Genomic DNA, 25,220 nt, shown 5'->3' on the forward strand with positions numbered 1-25,220 from the left:
TTACAAAACAAATGTGCATATATTCTTGCAGGAGATAAAATTTCTTAAGCCTCTTAGGGCAGTGGCTCTTAATCTTTCCAGACTAATCTACCCTTTTTAGGAGTCTGATTTGTTTTGCGTACCCCAAGTTTCACCTCACTTAAAAACTACTTGCTTACAAAAATACATAAAAGACATAAAAATTTGAAAGTGTCACAGTGCACTATTACCAAAAAATTGCTTACTTTCTCATTTTTATCATTTGGAATATAAATATAGTACTTGCATTTCAATGTATAGTATATTGAGCAATATAAACAAGTAATTGTCTATATGAAATTTTAGTTTGTATTGACTTCGCTAGTGCTTTTTATGTAGCCTGTTGTAAAACTAGGCAGATATCTAGATGAGTTTATGTACCCCATGGAAGACCTCTGCATGCCCCCGGCGATATGCGTACCCCTAGTTGTCTTAGGGAATATATTGAAAAACTCTTACTTCTAAGCCTAGCTCTGTCGGCAGGATCCAGAGCTGCCACAGGCTCAGAAACCCGGGACGGTATGCTAACTCCAGCTTTATTCACAGCCCGGACTCGAAATATATAGGAGCGACCTTCTATCAAACCCGTGACAGGAAAACGAGCAAACTTCACCGGAGTCTCATTGCACTGGGACCAGTGAGTGGTGCCAACCTCACATCTGAAAAAACAAACATTTCAAGAAGAACTGAAGAGGGAAAGAGAAAGAGAACTCTGAGCACACACCCCTAATACTCCAAACAGCTGTTCATGTACATTGTTGATCCTACCAGCCTGCCTAGCAGCTTCACATCTTGCCAACATAAAAACACCCTCACAAAGCGCTAAGGGCTCAAGTGCTTTATGTGAATGCTGGCACTAAATCTCCCTGCAGCTGCATTGCTTCTTTCCTGAGATAGAGAAAAAGAAACGTAACGCTATTCACTGATTAAACACTTTAAAGTGTGCCTCAGGATTTTCAATGAGAGTTTCAGATTCAGCATGGGAAATGAAACACACAACTCCCCTTCCTGTTTATAGGCGATGAACTCCTCCGCCTTTGCACTGAAAATTTACATCCTCTACTGAACATCCAGCAAATATAATTGGCTTCATGGGACATAAAAACATATGCTGTGTGTTCTGTGACAAGGTGGATGGACCCCACACAGCACCTAGATGGGATAGGGTAAAAAACCCTCTAGCATATAGTCAGACATGACAGCACATTGAGTGCTGCCAGGATTATCAAGGGAGGCAGTGACTGCAAGCAGTGCATAGCAAGGCTTAGTTGTCCAGCAGTAGTTCCATGGCAAAATGCTGGTGAGCCTACCAGGCGGCAATAACCTGAGTCTCTGGGGAAGAGAAATGTAATTCACAGCAGCGAAGGTGTTCAGGAGAGGCTGAGGATTTTTGGAAGCCAGGCTGGTGATCTAATTAATTTGTTTCGTGCTATGCACATTAAAGCTGAAAGAAACTCTGCACTTCTCTCATTCTTGAACTATGGGCTGAAGGAAGCTTTTTTCCTTGTGAGGAATCAGTTATGGAAAAGCCAGTTTGTCTCATTAGAAACCCAGCAATGCAGGTTCATTTTGTCTTATCTGTCACTGCTGTAGCCAGCCCATCTGTACTCATGATATATAACAAGACAAAGCTCTATCTTCACTGGCCTCCCAGTTTCTAGGAACATGATAAATAAGAAGATAAACTAGCAGCTCCATTAACATTTTTGTTGCCTCTGAAATAACCAAAAGAATATGTGATTGAATTGAACTTATTGATATACTTAGACCTGCCCCACAGTCTAGGTCTCTCATTATAAATCCTTATACACACTTCTGAATAAGCAACATTCAATCACTGATTAGTGTTGCCAACTCTCATGATTTTATCAGGAGTCTTACAATATTTGGTGTATTCCGTAAAGCCCTACTCCTGGTATCCTGTGATTACATGTCAGAATAGCTGGGTGGCTGGGTGAGGCAGAAGCAGACACAGGTTGAAGCAGGGACTGGCTAGTGTGGAAACAGGGACGAGCTACAGCAGGAGCATAGGCAGGCTGTCAGAACTACTAGGCCATGAGAATGCTCCTAGCCAGGTAATAATGTTGAAGAGAGTGGCGAGACTGCCTCGCTTAGGAGCTTATGTACCTGCTTTGGGATCACGTGGGTGGGTCCATGTCTGAACCCTGGTCGAATGGCATGGGCCCTATCACAAGACCTGCAGCAAATTGCCTCTGATGACTCATCACGCTCTCTGGATCAGGGATGACTTAGGTTTAAACAGGCTCTGGGGTAACTCAGAAATGACTCATCACATTATGTGAGCATCTCAGCTTTCATTCTTTTAAAAAGTAATTTGCAGAGAAAAGATTGGCAACATGGTCTGAGCGCACCCCAAAGGTTCAGAAACCAAGAGGCAAATACAAAGAACTCAGCATGTATTATCTGAAAGCCAATATAATGATTTTTTGGTGCTTGACATAATTTTTGAATACTTGGGGTTGGCAATACTGCAGAAGGAATCCCAGGCTGACACATTAAGGACCTGATTCTGCAAATTACCCAGGACTGTCTGCATGGTACTGAGGACTCGACTCCCACTGAAATCAGGGGGAGTACAGGGTAAGGAGCAACTCACAAGATTATTTCCTAAATAATTAAGGGCCCAATCCAACTCCCACTAAACTTAGTGGAAATAAAATTAGGCCCTAGGAGTCTGAATCTGAAATAGAAAAGCAGCATTTGTAGCTATCAAGAAGAGCTACAAATGACGATATCACATTTTATGCCACTAAATTATTATTAGGCTGTTGAATAACAATGATCAGCAATACAGTAGTAGGTATAGTTTGACATAAATACTGACTTATCAATAAAGTATCCAAGGATGGGACTTCCTCCATCAACAGCAGGTTGTTTCCAGGAGACGATGACATAATCTTTGTTAGCATCCAAGCACTCAACATCCAGTGGTGAAGCTGGGGCTCCTGGCATTTCAGCATCTGCATCTATGAAGATGGAGATTTACATTTTTAAATCTGAGTCACAGTTTTTTCAAGTTTCAGAGTAGCAGCCGTGTTAGTCTGTATCCGCAAAAAGAAAAGGAGTACTTGTGGCACCTTAGAGACTAACAAATTTATTTGAGAATAAGCTTTTGTGAGCTACAGCTCACTGGTTACTCTTTAAGAGCCAAACTTTGTTCCCATTGAAACCAATGAAAGTTTTACCACTCACTTCAGTGGGACCAGGATTGGGTCCTATGTCTTCCTTATTATTATAGATTTCTTTTTCTTTTATCAATATTTACTAACACCCAGTGATCGAGGCCCTCTAAAACAAACCACATCAGGAATCTTGCATCTTGATTAAGATGCTGCCATACTTCAAGTGAAACCTATTGAGTGATTAAATGTCATCCTGTTGCTTTATTGAAGTAAAATCTCAAACTCTATTCTCTTAGCACTAGACAGTAGCTCAGGCAATGTTGTTTGGATCTAGAGTGTTGTAGTTTTCAAGGACAAAAAGTGATACAGTACACTTTTGTGAGCTCACTGACATGTTTTATGATGAAATTACAAGTTGATGAAATGTTATTAGGTCTCAGACCCCCCACCCCACCCCCAACCCCAGCTACAGCTGGGTAGACAGAGTGCCCCCCTTAAAAGGTATGGTTTTAACCAGGCCGCCCCTGGAAACAATCATCTTCATGAAATGCTTGTTTGCTAGACTCCTGAACTTGTGGGGTGCGGGAGAGGATGTATTTTGTTACGACACACAACTCTATTTTAGATGGATGAACTGTGGTGTGTTATCTAGGAAGGATAACAGAAACATTGATGGATTCCATAAGAAGGCTGGATAAAATAAAAAACCAGAAACCAATCCCAAACTCAGTCCAAGCCATTCTTTGAAATTTGAAAACTTCTGAATGAAAACTTTTTCATTCAAAAAGTGAATATAAATGGCAATTTCTTATTTCCTTTCTCATTTTCAAACCCCCCCGCACCCTCCCTTCATTCCTTGATCTAGCTGGGCTTGGAAGAAAAGCTATTCTTGTAGGATATTCAGTCCACTAAGAGGCAGGAATCACTGGGCCTGGCATAAGAAACTTATTCTCTTGAGCTTTCCAGCCCAATTTTTTCAGACTGAAGGCAGGGCCGGATAAACCTTTTGTGGGCCCTGTGTCAAACATATTTGTGGGCCCCCATGGCGGCAATGAGGCATGGCGTGGGGAGACGGGAGGGGTCAGTCCCCGGAGTGAAGGGCTGGTTGGGGACAATTGGGCCCAGCCCAGCATGAGGGCACCGTTTACAAACTGGCAGCCACCAGACGCACACTGGCCTGCCTGGCCCTGTGCTGCCAGTGCGCCCCTTTCCCTCAGGGGCGGGCTTGTGCCACATACCACATTGCATCCCTTCCCAGTGCCTCCCTGCCCCCTATGCCCAGTGCCCACATACCCAGACCCACCCAACAAGCCCCTATATCCGGCGCCCCCCTGACCCAGAGACCCCCTCCCCACAGACCCCCCCAGCACAACTGCACAACACCTTGCAAACCTCCACCACCACGCCCAGCATCCCCCCATCCACAGACCCCCCCCCAGTGCCCCACCCACAGCCCCACCACCACAACTGCACAGCACCCAACATAGACTCCCCCACAGCCCAGTGTCACAAAACACACAGACCTCCCCCACCTCCCACTGCCCAGCACCCCCCCCACAGGTTCCCCTATGCCCTGCACCCCAAAACACACAACCATCCCCCACTGCCCACGCCCCCCTCACAGACTCCCCACTACCTAGTGTCCCAAAATACACAAACCTCCTGCACCCATCCGCTGCCCAGCCACAGGCCCCAGAGACCCACTCCCCTGTGCCCTGCCCCCTGGCCGCATTCACTGGCCCTGCTGGGAGGTGACCGAGTCTGCTGGGCTGAATCAGCAGTGCAGCCAGGGCCCGTCCCGGGGCGGGGAGCGTTCTGGCCCCTCAGGAGCAGTGCGATCAGCCAGGCCGCAACAGGAGTGGGCCTGTCCAGGCTGGCACCCTCAGGACCCACTTGCCTGACAGAGCCCAGCCAAGCCCCCCCGCGCTACTCCCCCAGCTGGCAGAGACCAGACCAGCCTCTGCACCGGTCCCAGGTGGGCAGGTGGTGCCCCACAGGTGGTGGATAGCAGAGACAGCTCGGAGCTGGAGCCGCACTGGGGAGCTAGGTAGACCCCTGGGACGTAACTCCTGAGAGCTCACCTGGCCTGGCTACGCCCACCAGCCAGCAGCCCTGCCCAGCCCACATGGCAGAGCCTGGGTGCTGGGCAGCAAGACCTGGGTGCTAGACTGCCCTGGGCAAGGGGCCAGACCCAGCCATGTGGATGGGTTAGACAGGTCTGTAATGGGTCCCTTCCCAGTATGGACCTGGCGCCCCTGTGCCTTTGGTGCCATTGTAAACCCCGAACTGACTGAAGGGGTTTGATTCTGGTCTCACTTCCACTGGTGTGAATCAGGAGTAAATACACTGAAGTCAACAGTGCAAATCCAGAATAAATGGGAGGACATTTAGGCACAAGGAATTCAGATAATCACAAGGATGCTTATCAAGAAAGACCCTTTGAGGTCTATCTATTAGTACTTTAGACAGACTCATTTTGGAAAATAAATTGAAGGGTATATATGTACTTCCTGTCAAATGTTTGTTACATGTCTGGGCCTATGTGTCAGAGGAGCCCTGATTTTGATTCTGTGGAGTCTGTTTTTAGGAAAACCTTATCTAAAACTTTAAATGCTGAAGTGCAGTGCTAGGTATAGGGGGGCTGAAATTGTTTATGCAGCTGTATCCTCATTTGTGGGACATGACTTGTTTGTGTAGCTGTATGTTTATTAGCATATTTGTGGGGAAAATAAACATTTTGTAACCTTTCCAAGAAGTCCATGTGACAGGTTTTCATAGAAGAGGCATTGTTTCTTTCTAGATCAACATCAACTTGTCCAATTACTCCTGGCATTTTCCCAGTCCTGTTGTGAGCTACTTCACAGGACAGGGGCATGGGTTAGGGCTAGACAAAAAGGAGCCTCACACTTGAAGGAAAACAGTATATCTCTGCTAAGTAAACATTTTTTACACTATCTAGAGTCAAAAGTTTTAAAACTGCTGGATCCGAGGGTATTATAGCATTTTATATCATTCATTATAATGATCTTATTTATAATAAGTTTCCAATCCTTATTCTTTCTAGCTCCAAAACAACAACACAAAAAGATTATTCAGCACTCTAAATTAAAGCTTTGGAAAAGACGATATTACACTGTATTTCCTTGCAGGTATTCCTTGCAATTCTGGAGGTTTTGGAACTATGCCAGTGTTACTGAGCCTGGCTTCTATATGATTTTTTTCCTGTTCTATCACAGCATTGGTGTTATCTTTAAAAACTACTATTTACACAATACATAATCCATTAAATATAACTCAATAATAAAAATTATTAATAGCAATAATAGTAAATCTTCAATGTACGTCTAGCGGTCAACATTTAAAAGCCTTTAATTGCCAATATTTACACATAGTTAGGGCACTGCCAAATTCACAGCCATGAAAAACGTGTCACAGACCATGAAATCTGGTCTCACCCCGTGAAATCTGGACTTCTGTGTACTTTTGCCCTACCCTTCAGAGCTGGGCAGCTGGAGAGCAGAAGCTGCTGGTCAGGCGCCCAGATCTGAAGGCAGCACCACCACCACCAGCAGCGCAGAAGTAAGGATGGCAGTACGGCTGCCACCATAACATGCCACCCTTACCTCTGTGCTGCTGCTGATGGGGTGCATCCTTCAGAGCTAGGCACTGGGCCGGAAGCCGCCGCTCTTTGGCACTGAGCTCTGAAGGCAGTGCAGAAGAAAGGGTGGCAATACCACTGCCCCCCTACAATAGCTTTGCAACCTCCTTTTTGGTTGGGACCCCCAGTCTGAGAAACAACTGAGTCTTAAGCGCTTTACATGTTTATATTTTGCTGGTTTTAAAAATACATACTCCTGGTTGTTACAACACTGTGAAATTTAAGATTTAAATATCTGAAACCGTGAAATTCAAGATTTTAAAAATGCTACAACCATGAAATTTACAAAAATGGACCTTGAATTTGGTAGGGCCCTACAAATAGTGGTATCTGAAGTACGACACTTCCTCTCCAGTAGTTAGATTAGGAAATAACTGAGGTAAAACTCCCACTGATTTCAATGGGGCCAGAATTTGAACCCTACTGCCTGTTAGCAAATGCTGACTTGCTAATGGTGACCACTGTACAGTAGTATAGAAGGCTCACAAAACACTTCAGAACCTTTACTAATCACTTACAATAGAGGCCTGACCCTCACAAGTTGGGGGCCTCTAGATGGAGATTTTTATAAGGGCAACCACTTCAGAGTAAATACGGCAGCTGATGAACTGTATGTAGCATCATTACACAACTGTTTAGGACAGTAAGTGAAGTATGTATTATCCAATTGAAACTGTAGGGGGAATTTAAATAAGCGAGACTGTAATTCACCTAATTTGAATTTGCCAAGATACCAAAGCTACATCCATACTCTTGCAAAAAGTGCTATGTGACCTTTAATGGTCACAATTGGTTAAGACCTAAATTCTCTGTCTCATCCAAGAGATGCAATAGTAACAAAAATGATAATTTATGTATATACCAACACATGTCTGTTGATATGTCTGTTCCCATCTTTCTACTTTGTTGTGAGGTCACAAACAAACATTTTGATGGCTTCTTTCTACAATTTGTGAGCACGACTGCTTTAGTCATGATCTCCAAGCAGGCTGTAATCTGCATATCGCTAGGTTCTGCTATATTTGGCAAAGTGGCGCCATTCTGGGCATGTTCAGAGAGCCAAGAATTTCCAGAGCCTTTAGGATTAGCATTACACACTTCAGCTGCCTTCAGCAGCTGAGACAGATATAGAATCAGTGCATGGACCAGTGAAATTTGATAATCAAGGCTCTTTTTAAAGGGACATTCTCTCTAAGAGAAAATCTAGGAAGTTTATCAATGTACAAGCATATAAAACCAAGACAGAAAACTAATCTTTTAGTGGGTTTTGAATTTTAAATAAACTTCTACACTTTACTTGCCTCCTAAACTTGCTAATGTACATTAACTTATTGCACTGTCTGTTAAAGAGAGCCAGAGAGTTATTGTACAGCATCTTAGTCAAAACAATGGGCTGTAGTTAGCAACAAAATGGCCAAAATAATACATTCATAATTTGTAACCTGGGTTTCTCCTCTTTATCATTAGTGCTCATCACTGTCCACAGACTACTATGGTCAAAGGGTTGTATAACTGCATCAGTGAATTTCTTCATATGAATAATGGTGCTATCACAGAGGTGGGCAAACTATGGCCCGCAGGCCCCATCTGGCCCGCGGGACCCTCCTGCCCCTGAGCTCCTGGCCCGGGAGGCTAGCCCCCGGCCCCTCTCCCCTGCTGTTCCCCCTCCCCCGCAGCCTCAGCGTGCTGCGTCTCTGGAGCAATGCTCTGGGCGGCCGGGCAGCACCGTTGCAGAGCCACGGCCTGACCCGGTGCTCTGGGCGGCGCGGCTGTAGCGCCACCAGTCATCAGTGCTCCAGGCAGCGTGGTAAGGGGGCAGGGAGCAGTGGGGGGTTGGATAGGGGGAAGGGGAGTTCGGGGTGGTGGTCAGGGGGTGGGGATGTGGATGGGGTTGGGGCGGTCAGAGGGCGAGGAACAGGGGCAGAGGCCCCGGGGGGCAGTCAGGAATGGGGGGGGGGTTGGATGGGGTGGCAGTGCGCAGTCAGGGGTGGAGGGTCCGGGGATGGTCAGGGGACAGGGAGGAGGGGGTGGTGGATGGGGCAGGAGTCCCGGGGGGGCCATCACGGGACAGGGAACAGGGGGGGTTGGATGGGGCAGGAGTCCCGGGGGAGCCGTCAGGGGGCGAGAAGTTGGGGGGTCAGATAGAAGGCGGGGACCAGGCCACGCCTGGCTGTCTGGGGAGACACAGCCTCCCATAACTGTCCCTCCACAAAATTTTGGAAACCCAATGTGGCCCTCAGGCCAAAAAGTTTGCCTGCCCCTGTGCTATCAGGAGGGTCCAAAGACCCTCAAATACACGGCGGTACCACCCAGATATGAGGAATCTTATCAAGTTTTCCATACGACAATAATGGGAAATTATAATGCTAAACAACTGACATTTCTTCAGTGTCACAGCATTTTGTCCATGTTTATTAACCAGCTCTTTAAAAGCATCTCACAGTTTTCAATAGTTTCACTGTTTTCATTTGGAAAAAAAAAAAAGCTGGAAATTAATGAGATTGATTTCTCCTCACTTTTTTTAGTTATCCTGCTTTCTTCATAGGGTAACATCACCAGATCTTACCTTGAACAAAGACATAAGCACTGTATTGTTCATAGTAGTCCCCCATGATCACACGAAGAGTGTAAAGACCCTCATCCTCCTTGTTAGCATGAGCAAGGGTTAACGTAGCCCGCTCCCCACTCCAATGCATCTGGACCCACTTGGATGGTGTAATAAGAACACCTAGAAATTAGAGAGTTCTATAATGAGAGATGACTGAATTGAATCTATTCCTAAATACAATGAAACCTGTACAAGAGATCATCCTTACTAGACAACTTCCTGTCCTAAAAGAGAATCACAAAAATATCCTTAATTCTTCTCTCATACCAATTTTAAACTGACTTTAGTGATCTAATTCCATTAAGCAACTGATTTTTCTCAGTCTCTGGAGTGATCAGTAAAGAGAGATTTCAGCATATCAATGAATAACAAAAGTCACAAGCACTGAATGGCTATATAAATACTACAGCTGGTTGAAATGTTTCAGATTTAAAAATATTGAAAAGAAATGGGAAAAATTCAAAAATATTTTCCCAAACTTTTCCCCTCATTTTTGACCAACTGTAGAGCTAATTGAAATTTTTTGCATTTCAAAATGTTGCCATTTTTAAAAAAAATTTTAAAAAGGGAAAATTTTGAAAAAAAATCGTTAACATTTCTCTCTCATTTTTATACCATATCTTACAGCTATAATGTACCCTTATATTTCCTCTTTTCATTCTTCAATTGGATATGAAAGGGAATGAAGCTCTCTGTCAGACAAGTTTAAAATTCATCTTGTAATATGTGCTTACCATTCCTATACCACTGGATCTCTGGGTGGAAGCGCTTAATGTCGGGATGAATGATAACCGTACAACCCAGACTCATTGTCTCTCCTTCTCTCCCAAAGGATACCTCAAACTTGTCAACAAAGTGGATTTCAAACTTGGAAGCATAGCCATGGGGGCTAACACCAACTGTGTAAAGAAAATTGTCTGATTATTTAATTTTTTATCCTTTTGTAGGGATAAATGACAAAAACCAGCAAAAGCTACTGTATATAAATTGCACCTTCTATATTTTTATAGCAGATCCCGCACATTATTACTACATTGTCACAATAATAATAATAAAAACACCCCAAATCCCTCTTTCAAATCTTCCAAATACAGAGCTCCCAGCACCTTGCAAAGGCAGGTCCAATATACATTATTTAGGTGAGCAACATTGCTACAGCTCCTCAAACTTCAATGTACTTATGTAAACCTTTAAAGTAATTCTCAGTGTAAGGCCAGATCCTCAGCTGGTATAAATCAGCATATCCCCATTAGTTTTGGTAGAGCTAGTTGGATACCAGCTGAGGATCTGTCCCACTGATTACTTATACCTAGAATACTTAACTTCGGGTTCTGACTATTTGATCTCTATTACTTGTCCTCCTGAAATCATGAAATCACAGAAGTTAGAGATGAACAAAAGCTATCAAGTCATTCAGTCCCTCCCATGAAGCCAATGCAAGACTGTCCTCTAATGTTTTATCCAGTCTAGTCTTACAGATTTCAAGGATGAGGCTTCCACCTCTTTCTTTGATCGTTTATATTCCAGATCTAAGTGTAATGCCAAAGGTATAAACACAAAGTATGTATCAGTATCTATCTCACTATTCCAACTGATAAGTACAGTAGACAGTTGTAAAATAAACAAAAATTGCTGTGGACACCAAGAGATAACCAGTTTATATCTTACAGGGTCTGATTTTCAGAGGTGCTGAGCATCTGCTGCTCTCACTAACTTCAACTAAAGTTGCGGCTGCTCAGAGCTTCTAAATCAGACCCATTTTGTTTCTAAACAGTGTCACCAAATAATCTCCTCGGTTGTTTTGTCACAATGTCACAATTTTAAAAGGATTAGGTCAGGCAAACACATTTTTTGAACTTACAGCTGAGAGGCATGGTAACAGTTCCAGCATGAAAATAACTTTCATCAAACTCTCCCTTATATCCTATAAAAAAGAGAACAACTCTAGTCACCAATTGCCTAGAAGTAATCAGCACTTTGAGCCATGTAAACAGAATTTTTAATGTGCCCCCTCAAAGAAAAATCAAAGGAAATATGTCCTGCAAACCTACTCTTTACCACAAGGGAAGCATAAGCTGAAAGTTCTCCTTTAACATTCATGGCAGAAGCTCGATACTGAGCGGTGTCTTCAAAATCACATCTGAAATGATGCAAATGATTAGGCAGGGTACCTAGTACTCTTTGACATTTCTAGGATCTATGTCTGATATCAAAACATCATTTTCTAAACATTATTTTCACAACGTAATATAGCAAATGGTTACTCAGTGTTGATTTAAATGCTTTTCTCTCTGATTCAGTTAACAAGGGACCTAAACCTTACTCAGGTAAAATTCCGATTGAAGTCAATATAAATTACACCCGATTAAACTTAGAAGGTCATTGATTTAAATGGATTTTGAAGCAGGCCATGAGTGAGGAGTGCAGGATGGGTCCTTATGAGATTTTTTGAAAGCACAAGCCTCCTTTACTCATTAACTAGAAGAAGTGAATTGGTCTTAAAAGTAAATTTGCTTGAACCTTTACCCATCCTCAATAATGACTTGAACTTGAATGTTCATTATGCTTGGATTCACTTGTATGACTTGCTTATCTCCCTCCTTCATTCTCTTCAGCAACCAGCATGGCTGTGCTTTCTTACCTATAACTAAGGCTACGTTTTAGTCATGAGTATTTTTAGTAAGAGTAATGGAGAGGTCCTGGGCAGTAAACAGAAATTCACGGCCCGTGACCTGACCATGATTTTTACTATATACTCTGTACTAAAATTTGGGGTGGGGGGGCTGTTTGGGGGGCACCACAGGTGCTAGGGGAGGTGGCCCGGAGACCCCGCAGGTGCTGGAGGGGGGGTGTTGGTGGAGCTGGAGCAGGCTTCCTACCTAACTCCTGAGAAGCAGCGACCTCCAGCTCCTAGCTCCATGTGCTGCCTCTGCTCCGCCCCAAGTCCCAGTTCTGCCGCTCCCATTGGTTGGGAACCACTGCCAATGTGAACTGCAGGGGCGGTGCCTGCGGGCGGAGGCAGCATGTGGAGCTAGGAGCTGAGTGAGCAAAGCTCCTGTCGCCCTTCTGGGGAGCCCCTCCCTCCCAGATAAGCACCGTCCCGCACCCCAACCCCCAGCTCTGAGTCCCCCCCCACACCCAAACTCCTACTGCTGCGGGGGCCCCGAGACTGCCCCAGCAGCAGCCAGTGCAACTGGCCCAGGGGCTGCCCAAACTGCTCAGGCCTCTCCCAGGCCATCCACATGGGCCTCTGCAGAAGTCACAGAATCCATGACTTCTGTGATCTCTGTGACAAACACGGAGTCTTACCTATAACTTCTTATTAGATCCCCATTCCTCTTTCCCTTCTTCAAACCCTTCCGTAGCACCTATTCCGTCCATGCAAACATCCAGTTAGTTCCCCAGTTCACCCTTCACACAACTTTACTGATCATGTCCAAACACCAATCATATTCCATCTGTTTTGTCCTTGTCTGTGCTGAATTCAAATGTCATACTCTCTGGAGCACTTAGTCCAGAGAGCACAAAGTAGAATTCAGTAGAGGCCAGAGGCCAGCAGAAACTCTTCCAGAGCGATTGGAGAGCAGCAGGGAATTTAAAAGGATTCAGGGAATTAACTGAATGGTGGGGACAGGGAAGAGGCTGAGTGGTTATTGAAGGGTCTGAGGCAGTGAAAGAAAGAAAAGTGGTCTTTATAGGGTTTCTTTGTTTCTTAATTCTTTAAACCTTTCCGCAGGCTCCTAATTAAATTTCCTAACTAAAACTGTACCTTGCTGACATTTTTCTTCACAGTAGAACTTCACTACAGTTAAGCACAGTTTTGTTTTGCCAGTCAAAGCATCTCAGTAAAGAATCTACTAAATTGTACTCTGAAAAGTTTTGGGATGCAATCCTGAGGTCCTTACCTAGTATTTGGTTAGTACTCACTCAGCCCATACTCACACTGGGCCAAATGCTGAGCTACTTATTCCCCTTCCTATCCATTTTTACTTAGTCCATATTCATGAACTCCCATTGACTTCAATGGAAACAAGATCAAGCCCTAGATTATTGTGAAGAAGGTGCTTAATTCTCCCCTCACTAGTTTTTACATCAATACAACACCATTTAACCAAACTGATTCACTCCTGATATAATAAGAGAAGAATCAGATCCAGTATTCCTTACAAATGGTTTGATACTGTGATGTGCTAAATACTTTCAGCTTTCATTGGGAGGAGCTCAGCATCTTCCCAGATGTTTTACAGATGCCAAAGAGCCCAGGGAAGGTTCACTTTTATTCATTTGAGCAAATTCTCTGAATTTCACCTGGTACGATGTGCAAGGAGTGTGTGCGTGTTTCTTTATTTAATTAACATACTAATACTTTTCTCCATTATGTGGATATGGAAAGTAAAGATAAACAAATAAAAAACCTTGCCTAGATGTTCAAACAATTGTTTAAGATTCAAATAAGCTAGCGCAAGAAATAAGAAATAAGCTGAATTAAATATATAAACAGGTTAAAACCATTGGGAACATAATGTTGAAGAGATAAGTATTTCTAACTGGTATTGTTAGTAAATATTAAGTTTCTCCAGGACTCAAATCCTATCTACTGGAGGAATAATTATTTTAAAATGTCTCTTTGAAGTTCAGGATGAGAATCAATGAATAGAAGAAGTAGAAAAAAAAAACAAAGGTACTTATTATTATCCCAGGGATGTTGTCCATGTTATAATATCCCGCAGAGAGATCTAATGTGGGACCTATGAGAACTGTTTGGTGAACTCTGTAAACTCCATTTTCAAATGTGAGAATCTTACTAGGATGTCCAAATCTCACATCTGTATGCTCCAATCAGCACTTAGGCACCTAAAGTAGGCACTTGAATGCTGAAGGCAGAACTGATCACTCAAGGAGCTCACATTACAAAGAGGTCTCCATGTTTCAATTTTTCTTGAATACAGGCAACTGCAAAAAATTTCCTATTTGGATGAGGAATATTGCTAAAACCCTTCTTATGTCTGTGTGCGTGGCGCCCAATGCTGTTCGTTTCTGTAAGACTAACGCCCAAGATTTGTATTTGAAAATAGAGCTAAATAAATCATCAAATATTGTACTTGTCACAACTGTAAGCCTGCACAATATTATTTATCATGTTTATACTGTAAATGGGAGGAGAAGAAGGTGGCAGAGGTTATCAAAAGTAGCCCAAGTATTTATGACTCAACTATAAATTGAACTACAATCCAGCTATAACTCACTTAGGAAGACTGCTTATCCTTGATAGATGAAAACCAGAGCTTCTTGCATTTTTAGGAGACACTATTCTGCTCAACTGTACCAATTTGGTGGCTCTTATCCCTCGACTCCCAAGAGACACACACACACACACACACACACTAGGCAGTGGTAAATCAACAGTAACATTTTTACTGAAATCATTTAATTATCTGGTACTCCCTTACTTGTTAATCTCCAGTGAGTGCATCCCATATCGACTTTCAATGATATACTTGCCAGGGTGAGTATGCACATTGATGGGCACATTGTTCTTGTACCTATGGAACAAAAAAATAGAATATAGTAATCTGAAGTGTAAATCATTTACAATAAAAGGGCAAATGCTTGGTATTGGTTACAATCTATACCATATTATTAATGAGTAGCAGAGCCACAAGTGAGATATTTCAGACCTCTATATATCAATGACAATAACAACTCTGTGGCTCCCTACACCACCAAATATTCAGTCTAAAGCCTAGACTACACTTAAAACTTATGTTACCAATCTATGGTGGTATTAACCCCCAGGTAGACTCAGTTATACCCACAAAAAAGCCCCTCTTCCAGTATAGCTTATTTCATTTGGGAAACCAGTATAATAGTGTTTTTAAATCACTTTTGAAACAGATCAAGCCAAAGCTATCTCTGCTAATCAACCCTTATATTGAAAGTTGCCTTTCAAGTCTTCCTACTGTTTGGAATAACAGACATTACCCACACCAGCAAACCTATGGACAAAGGGTAAGTGTGGGGTTTTCAAAAATGCTTAAGTGAGTTACCATCACAAGTCCCATTAATTTTCAGTCTGATCTTCCTCTCAGTGCAAAGTCTAAGGAGATGGGTTTGGTGCAAAGGGCATTCCACAGGGATCGGGGGTGAAGGAGTCCTATCTCTCAGATTGTGTGCAAGACCAGAGTTGTTTGATGGGCACTGTTGCCCTGCTATTCTAGTATCCTGTCTTACAGGGAACAATGATCAGAAGATCTACGTAACAGTGGATCCACCTGCCATCACTTCTTCCCTGGACTAGCTAGTGGTGCTTCCCAACTATATTGTGGAAGGGGACTGTTGCCCCCTTACTAACATTCAGTGGGGGTGTCTTAGTTGCTAGCTCCCAGTACTAAAAAGGGGGAAAGGTCAATGGGGAATCAGGACCCTGAGACTGACAGCTCCCAGGAACAATGGGGAGAAGCTAGTGCTCCAGGTCAGCCTGAATGACAGGGCAGGCAGGCTAATCAGGGAGTCAAGAGGCCAGGGAGGTCCCCTCCTCCGTGTGAGCTGGATTTGCCTGGGTCAGGCAGAATGGAGATGAGCTAAGGAGAAAGCAGGAGCTAAGCTGGGTATCAGAGCTGTGCCAGATCCAAAGGGACCAGAAAAGCAGCCCAGAGAGAGAGAATCCTGTCCTGGGAGCAGAGCTGCAGCTCCAAAGCTAGAGGCACAGCCCAGAGAGAGCAGACTTGCCCTGGGAGCAAAGCTGCAGCAACCAGAGCCAGAGGCGCCAGAAAAGAAGCCCAGGAAGCAGGTCAGTGCTGGGAGCAGTCACAGAAGCAGCCTGCAGAGCAGACCTGTCCTGGGAGCAGAGCTGTAGCAACCGGAGCCAGAGGGGCCAAAGAGGCAGCCCAGGGAGCTGGAGGCAGAGCAGCAGCAGCAGCAGTGCTGAGAACGAGTGGTGGAGCTGGGGCTGGAGCAGTCAGGAGCTGGGTGCGGTGAGCAGCTGGGGAGAGTGAGGGGGACCCTGGGCAGCGGGCCCAGCACAGGGAGACACCTCAGCCAAGAGGCTCTGCAGGCCAGGCTTGGATCGTAACCCCGGCAGGGCGGGGGCAACATTGGGAAGAAGGGTCCTACCACTTAGAGCCTGAGAGCTGGTGGCCACCACCAGAGCAAGTGTCCAACCCACAGCATCCCTGCAGCACAGCCAGGGCCTGAGAAGAAGGCCTGGGACTTACAAGGAACAGACTGTGAACTGCCCTGACATCCCAGAGACACTGTTTGTGATGTTCCCTGCCACAGAGCAGGGTGATGTGTTTCCTTTAACCTTTCCCATTTTTCCTTATTCTTTTTTAAATTAATTGTTGATTAAATAACTTGCATTTGCTTTAAATTGTATGTAATGGTCAGAGAAGTGCCCAGTGCAGAGAGAGTACCCCGGAGTGGGGACACCCTAGCCCCTGTCCTAGGTGACCACAGCAGGATTGGGGGTCGAGCCCCCCAGGAATCCTGGGCCCAGCCTTGTTGGGGTTAGGAGGACTCTGCCAGACAGGAGAGTGGAAGGGGAGTCCTCAAGGGCAGGGAGGCCACTGGGTAAAGGAAGTGGGAGCGAGGACTCAGATCCTTTCGCTAGCCCACTTCATCGGGGTAGTGCAGAAGCCAGGAAAGTTCCCCACAGTAGCGGGACTATTCCCCCGCTTACAATTGCATGGGGATGTGCAGGGAATCTATTGCATGGGGATGTGCATCTCTGACCACATGCACTGGCTCCCCCGATAGTAACACATGAAATGAGGGACTTGACCCAGCAAGCTACCAAACACTGTGGCAAAGTTCTGAGCACCCACTGAAGTTTGTAGAAATTGAGGTCATTCAGTGCTCAGCACTGTGCAGGATCAAACCCTAAATGAATTATACCAGTTTTTAGAATCCTTGCACTCCTTTTCTTTTCATAATCATGTCAGTGAAAAATAAATGATTACATTTTTGGCAGGTTTATATTTGTCTGCCTCACACTTTTGAAGGACCACTTGTTATTTCTGGAAAGTCAAATAAATTCCAGAACAGCCACATCATTAGCAAATGTTGGATCTCAACCAGCCCACTACATTATGCACTAATAACTTTTACTTTCTACTGCAAGTCCCAAATATCCTTGGTTTTCCATATCTTCTTTCCAATGCAGCCAATAAAACTGCATCAGTTAATGAACCTGCATCACACTGTAAGGATTTCTAGAATGAAAGCCCCTGAAGCTTTTCAGTTTGTCACCCACGTCATTCAAAATTCTTCATTGTTCATATAATGAATGACGTCTTGGAATATGTGAATGATATTTGGTTAACAAATGCCGAATGAATCCTATCAGATACAGTTCAGTGATCTTCTTATGTCTGAGCAAAACCACCTGCTGTAAGGGCTCTGAATTCATTCTTTCCATTGGTAACCAAGGGCTAAATACAGACTTTTTGAAGTAAAATAATGTATTAAATTCCATCACCCAAATTTATTGCGGTTTAAATTTAATTCAAGAGCCAATTTGTCCTTGCATGCATGTGGGATACACTCATTGACTTCAATGAGAGGCCAGGGCATATATCTGAAAGCTTCATTTAGCCCTAAATAAATATGTCAATCTTTTGGAATAAATTAAAGATGGATCTGAGCTGAAGTTAAAAAGGGTTCAAAACTGGTGTTTTGGTTTGGATCCATCTTCTAGGGCTAGGCTCCAGCTACAAATTTTGATCCAAAACTGGATGTTTTCCTATGTTAGAAAGGGGTCAGATCTGACATACTGGTTTTAGATTATCTCTAGAATAAATGTACCTAAAATATAAAATTTGTACACAACTGAAACAATTTGTCCACAGAGCACTTGATCTGAATTCAGTGGAAAGACTCCCATTAACTTCAGTGGACTTTGGATCAGGCCCATAGGTAAGTTTTTGCTAATGAGCTATTTGTCTAAAGGCACAATGCTAAGGAGATATAGATAGTAAATAAAATGACAAATATAGCAGAGTTCCTGTAGGATGCTAAACAATTCAGGCAACAAACCCAAAAATGTTTTAAATATTTACAATACTGATCTGAGGGCAGTTTTTCTAACGCCTCCACAAAGACAGTTTCAGTTCTAGTTCACTGATATCTTTAATGCTTAGTACTGAACATAAATTAATTTTCTGTCAGCTCTTAGTTGTAAACATTTATGGCTTGATAGACACAGTCTCAGAGTATCGTATAAGATAAAAGCAAGTATCAAATTCCACTTAAAGTCTGAAAAAACACCAGTAGGTCCCCATCTAATTGTTTCAATAACTTGATTGTATTTCTGTATAGCCCAGGCCATATTAAAAAAAATCACCTCAATAGGTGATGAGACAGAAAGGCTCCACAGCTCAGCACTAATTAAGCATAAATTAAATTCCAATCAGGAAAGACAATCCAAGAGACTTAGATTTTCATCTATGCCCCACCCGTCTGTAAGAGAATATTTTGGGACCTCGTAGGGCAGGTCTACACTACAGGGTTAAGTTGACCTAAGTTACGCAACTCCAACTACGTGAATAACATAGCTGGAGTCGACATACCTTAGGTCGACTTATTGCGGTGTCTACACCGTAGTGGGTCAACGGGAGAAACTCTTCTGTCGACTTACCTTATGCTTCTCGTTCTTGTGGAGTACTGGAGTCGATGGGAGAGCAATTGACAGTTGATTTAGCGGGTCTTCCCTAAACCCCCTAAATCGACCCCCGATGGATCGATCGCCGGAGCATCGATCCATGGTAAGTGGAGACAAGCCCTTAGACTAAGGCCTTGATTCAAAGCCCACTGAAGTGAAAGGAAAGATTCCCACTGAGTTTAATGGACTTTGCGTCAGGCCCTAAATTTATAGCATATAACTTAAATAATTATGATGTGACCTCCAAGAACATGCTTGAGTCCTCGCATGGAGAGAAACTGTAACTGAATCAGCAGCTAAGCAGCTGCTTTTAACCACAGCAGCCGTTAATGCTCCAGAGACAATAAAGACTCTCTGATGCCTCAAAGAAATACATTCCCTTTGAGATGGCAATGATTTTATTTCCATTTTTTTCTTCTTGGTTTTTTTTCTTTTTGTTAGTAGGGACTTTTTATAAAAACAGCAGTTTTGCACCTTAAAGATGACCTGCAAAGGATTTGTTTATTGAGCTTGTTTGTAACCTTTATGCTTCTTTCATTATAAAGGTGGCCTGAAAAGTGTGTTTTTTTTAAAGGGAAGGGGGGCTGGGAGGATGGCCTCTGCTTATTTTTTATCTTAGAAATATAAAAAATGTCAAATCCATTCTTCCCTTGTTTTTTGGAAGACTTCTGGGGAGTCTCAGAGTATGTTCATTATGAGCTCCCTCAGCTTAATATGAAATTTGCTAAGTATTAAAATCAGTGGGATCACTCATGGAGTAAGGAGCAACTCATTGTGAATAAAGGTGTATGGCATTCTCTCCTGCGTCTCATGAATGCCTTTGCTTTTTTCACCACTGCTCTGCATTGATCACATAGCTACATTGCGCTTTCCTCAGTCTCATCCACATAGATTTCCTGAGAATTTACAAATTCAGAATGCATATTCGCAATCAAGAACAGTATTGCTGATGAAGATACAAGCCTACCATGTAAGACGGGGTTCTGGCCAGCCAGTCACAGTACAGTGTAATTTGACATTCTGTTTCTCCCAGACGGTATGGGAACGAGGCTTGATAACAAACTCAGGAGCGTGTAAAAGTTTATCTTCATTCAGCTTTCTGTGAAATTCCTCAGTCTCTTCTAACTAGAAGAGAAATATTTCATAAGAAAATTCACCATTTACGTATACTACTGCTCCACACCCCAAGAAAGTTTTAGGGCTTTTTCTAGGGCAATATGCAGAATGCTATTTTTATTTTAAAATCTAGATTATTATACTTAATATATCCTTCTTACTTAGACAGACAAACAGACAATATTCTTCAGCTTCAACATGGTTTTCTAAAACTACTAGGGATGTCACCTCCAAGGCATAAAAAAATCAGCCATTTGTGGGTCGGGTCAGGTGCCACGGGAGGCAGGTCTGGTCTGTGGACAGGGCCAGGTCCCAGCACTGGGGGACGCTGGTCTGTGGGCAGGGCCAGGTCCCAGGGCTGGGGGGAACCTTGGTGAAAGGCTCAACTGTTGGAAAGTTGCATGACACTTGGAAGGATTTAGGGGTGGGACTAAGAGGCTGCTTCTCCATTGACTGTTGTCTGCCCCTGGCATGATGCAAGCATGCAGAGTGGGAGCTGGGTGCTGGCTAGACAGCCATGACATGCCCCATTGTGCGAGACACTGTACAAACAAAAAATGAAAAAAGACAATCCGAGGCCCAAAGTTCTTACACTCCATGGATTCATTTGTGTTTTATTACCGTTTTCTTCAGGGCCAGACGTTCAGCTGACTCTCGTATCGCTACTTTCCTTGACTTCTTTTCATGCTGCTTTTCCATAGAGGATGAAGTGGCCACTCTAGTTGCACTAATTCCCTCGCCTGTAGCAAAAAGGTTCCTTCTGGCAACGTACGCAGCACTTTCCTTAATTCTTTCCTCTTCTGTATCTGTAATCCCGCTGACATACACTTGACTGAAGGAATTAAAAAAGCACAATCACACTGGAAAGTGGTGAGAAAACATTTCATTTATAACACTTCATTTTAGCTTGGCCCTCTCCATTTAATAAAGGGCCTTAGACTCTTCAGAATGCATTTCTGCTTTAAGGATCATTACGTAGTAAACAATTTCATATCATATAACAACAGATACACAGAAGGATACAGCTGAATGACTGAGTATATCAGGCTATCTAAGGTCATTACCATTTTCAGTGCCTTTCTCTATGACAAGTGTGTCATGCAGGTTTTCATTTTAATATGTTTCCTGTTGTGCTTTCCCGTTTCCATGGCTATAAAGAACAGTGTAAGACATACCCATTGAACTATCACAATAACACTTTAAATAGTGATTTGTAGCAGTGGCACTTACAATAACACCACAAAGTGGAGATTACAGCAGCAGTATAACAAAGTTCTCACTTCTGATTTATATGAAAAAGCACAGTCCCAGGCACTACAAAAAGCTCTCTGCAATCAAACGAGCACTTTATTCTTTAATGTCGGTAAAGTCATTTGTTCTTTAAAATGTTTTTAAAAAGATTATTAGTGTTTCACGAACACTTTATTCTCTTTTTAGCATCCTCCTTATGCATTCAACAATGGAGGATACAATCAACATCAGCTCTAGTAATATTGTCACGTTCAGGTGTGCAATCCAGACTAGTGAAGCACTGTGTCACCTCTTACCTTGTAACCCCAAGTGCTCACAATGCCTTGCTCCTAGCTCACTTTCTGGGATACCCACAGTCAGCAACAAGCATACACTCTGTCTATGTACTGGGCAGCCCTGCTCCAATGCTTTGGATCCTGGAGCCTGCCTGCAATACCACAGATTTCCACCAGCCTTGGTTAACAACTGGTATGGTGACTCCACACTCTCCCCAGCCCTGAATTTTCCCAGAAATATGTGTTCTGAAATAGCCCGCCCTGTCCTGGAAAAATCAGAGCGATATTATGGTTTGTTGCCCCTCTAAGGAGGTAATATTCAACAATTTGCTACTTTTACTGGAGTTATCAACCAGTTCAGTTTAAACATAGCACTAGATTGGTTCAGATTAAAAATAAAACCGGTTTATTAACAAAAGAAGATAGGATTTAAGTGAATTCAAATATAAGAGTTAAAGTTAGAAATGGATACCAGCAAATGAAAGTGAAAACACACATCTAAATATCTAAATCTTAATCTTTCAAGGTTTGGTTCAAGGCATTGTTCAAGATGGCCTTTCTCATCCACAGTCTCCTAGCAAGGTGGTGAATGTCCCTCTCCTTGATCAGGATCTTGCCCAGAGGCCCAAAGGTGCTGCGCCTTTGTCTTCTGAGGTCAAAGAGTCAATTTAGGGTTCTCTGACCCTTTCTGTTATAGTCCAGTGAATCGTTGAAGTGGGTTCTTCTGAAGGTTACCCCTCAAAGTTTATTTGATCAGTGAGGAAGGCAACATGGAATCCGGTAATGAAGGAAGCCCCATACTCATTTTTTCCCCACTTGTGTTTGCTGAAGTGCAAATTGTTCTGTTCCCTGCTATCTCCTCCCCCTGCTGTTTTGATGACCCTGTTTACTACTTATATGTAAATTAAAGTAAACACACATTCCTTTGTTTAGGGTAGACCTTGTTAACAACTTTTGCCTAGGCAGGGCTGTCTGGTTTTGAACAGGTAACACGATAGAGGGAGAAATCATAACTTTACATATAATGTTACTATATACATTTCGCCAGGATATTATTGATCAGAGAGTTATTAGTTTTCAAATATTGCCTCACAAGGCATATTTTGTATAAAGATTTAATAGAACAATGTGTAGGGTGTGAATACAGGGGTGCTTTTGGTCACAAATATCACCATGTCAAATTCTGCCTTCAGATTCACATGTGGGAACACTATTGCAGCCTTTTTGCTTTAGAATTGTCAGAGCTTCAGAGCTGTTTCAGTGTGCAGTGAGGGTTCCCTGATGAGGGGGGAGCATTACTGTGTTTCTGGTGAATACAGCTACTGCACAACTTTTGGTTTAGCAAAATAAATGGTTTTACTTTAAAACTTGCTTGGTGTTCTACTGCAGATTCTGCAGTAACCATTAATTTTAGGTAAAACTGACAGCTTTTTCAGTCTCGCACTATATGTATCATTATATACTCATGAAGCTAAGCAAAGGGCCCAATCTGATCTTTGGATACACGGCTAGAGCTTCCTTTCACCTATTATAACTGAAAGAGATTAGGGGGGAGAAATTCCTTGTTTACTAAATTTGCTAGTGTTGTGCATTAGACAGCACTTTTTTAATGTCATTTTCACTGTTTCGCCTGTATACTCTGTTACTTAATCAGTTGTCCCTGTTGTTTGTGTGAGCCTTCCACACAGCAACAGGTTAGAGGAAAACATTTTGAAAAAGAAAACTTAAATGTAAACCAAGAACAACTGTCAGGGATAACCAGGGACACAGAAGTTATTGAAACTACTTTTAACTCTTTTTTTTCCAATGACTAGATTAAAGAGGAATTCTGACTGAAACCCCTGAAGTTCAGGGAGTTTGAATCTGGGGAATTATTTGAGGCCACCTCTAAATAAAACCATAAATAACTGCCCAAGCTGCCACCTTTACAGTTTGGTGTCAGTGTCATTAAAGAGAAGCAATGCAACTCAGCATTGGAATGAACAGTTACATTAAGCACACATATAAAATCCTGAAAGTACTGAGGCAACTTATATGACAACATTGACTGTCTCCTGTCTTTCTTGTATATTCAGATTCTGACGTCAGCTTTTGGTGTTTTGAGCTACTTTGGCAGATAGGACCTCCTGGGAAGTACCAGTAAAATGGCTTCTCTACCTCAGTGGTGGCAACAGCATTCACAATCACCATTTGAAGCTACAGAAACTGTGATGGAGATTTCTAAAAATTGTTTTAAAAACTCATATCTCGGACCAGGTCTACACTATGAACTTACATTGGTATAATTATGTCTCTCAGGATGTGAAAAATCCATGCCCCTGAGCAACACAATTATTCCAATCTAACCTCCAGTGCAGAAAGTCTTGTGTCAATGGGTGGGCTTCTCCGGTCAATATAGCTACTGCCTCTCTCGGAGGTGGATTAACTACGCTGACAGGAGGAGCTCTCCCATTGACATAGCATCTTCACTGAAGCAATACAGAAGTGCAGCTGCACCAGTGCAGCTTTTTAAATGTAGATCTGCCCTAATCCAATAAATATAAATGTAGCTATCTAAATTCACTTTGGCTGAATCAAGGACATTTTTATTTTAAAGGCAAGCTGACCTCGTTTTCTTTTTCTTTACAAATGGTTAGGGCCCTACCAATTTCACGGCCATGAAAAATGTGTCACGGACAGTGAAATCAGCCCTTCCCCAGGAAATATGATCTCCCCCTTGCTGTTGGGCGTGCCCCAGCCAAGGGGCTCCTAGCTGCAAGTCCCCACTGGGCTGGGGAGGGAAAGGACTTGTCCTTCCCTTGCATGGCAGCTGTGGGGTGTGGAGATCAAACCCACCTCCAAGTGCCTCCCCCTGCTGCAAGAAGCTCTCTGCCCAGCACCGGAGGTTCCTGCAGCTGGAGGAGACTTGTGGAGATGGGTCCGATCTCCCCCTGCTACTGGGAGTGCCCCAGCCAGGTGGCTCCTAGCTGTGAATCCCTGCTGGGCTGGGGAGGGACAGAACTTATCCTTCCCTTGCATGGCAGCTCTGGGAGTGGGGAGATCAGACCCATTTCCAGGTACCTTTTGGGTTGGGATGCCCATGGTTACAACACCATGAGATTTCAGATGTAAACAGATGAAAATGTGAAACTGACAATTTTAAAACCCTCTGGCCATGAAATTGATCAAAATGGACCATGAATTTGGTAGCGCCCTACAAATGTTTAAGATACCAAAATGTTAATGGAACTTGGATTTGATCCTCAAGCCGCTGAGCAGCTTCTGTGAGATAATAAGCATCCTCAGCTCCAAACAGGGGCTTAGCACCTTGCAGGATTGAGCCTCAAGTGTGTAGATCTACAGCTTATAAATAATTCAATTTTAAAACAAAAGAGAAACTAATTTCTTCCTTTCTTTATCTGCCAAGGCCAAAGATCAGGATTCAATGTTCCCTGCAAGGGTGAATCACAGCAAAAACAACAGAGCATTTAAGGCCTGATTCCACATTCCTTAT

General features: G+C 43.2%; 1 protein-coding gene across 4 annotated transcripts in view; it reads right to left on the minus strand.

Annotated features, from left to right (window-relative positions):
• Positions 1-25,220, minus strand: part of MYOM1 (myomesin 1) — a 108,767-nt gene that overhangs the window by 60,650 nt on the left and 22,897 nt on the right. For all 4 annotated transcript variants that reach the window (XM_043538796.1, XM_037892796.2, XM_043538795.1 and 1 more), the window contains exons 4-12: positions 20,823-21,033; positions 20,053-20,210; positions 14,878-14,970; positions 11,479-11,567; positions 11,289-11,351; positions 10,162-10,326; positions 9,386-9,547; positions 2,864-3,005; positions 478-677 (exon numbers count right to left, since the gene is read on the minus strand). In XM_043538796.1, coding sequence (XP_043394731.1) covers positions 478-677; positions 2,864-3,005; positions 9,386-9,547; positions 10,162-10,326; positions 11,289-11,351; positions 11,479-11,567; positions 14,878-14,970; positions 20,053-20,210; positions 20,823-21,033 — 1,283 coding nt within the window. The remainder of the gene's footprint in view (positions 1-477; positions 678-2,863; positions 3,006-9,385; positions 9,548-10,161; positions 10,327-11,288; positions 11,352-11,478; positions 11,568-14,877; positions 14,971-20,052; positions 20,211-20,822; positions 21,034-25,220) is intronic.

Source organism: Chelonia mydas, chromosome 2, assembly GCF_015237465.2.
Source record: "Chelonia mydas isolate rCheMyd1 chromosome 2, rCheMyd1.pri.v2, whole genome shotgun sequence".
Classification (NCBI taxonomy): Eukaryota; Metazoa; Chordata; order Testudines; family Cheloniidae; genus Chelonia; species Chelonia mydas.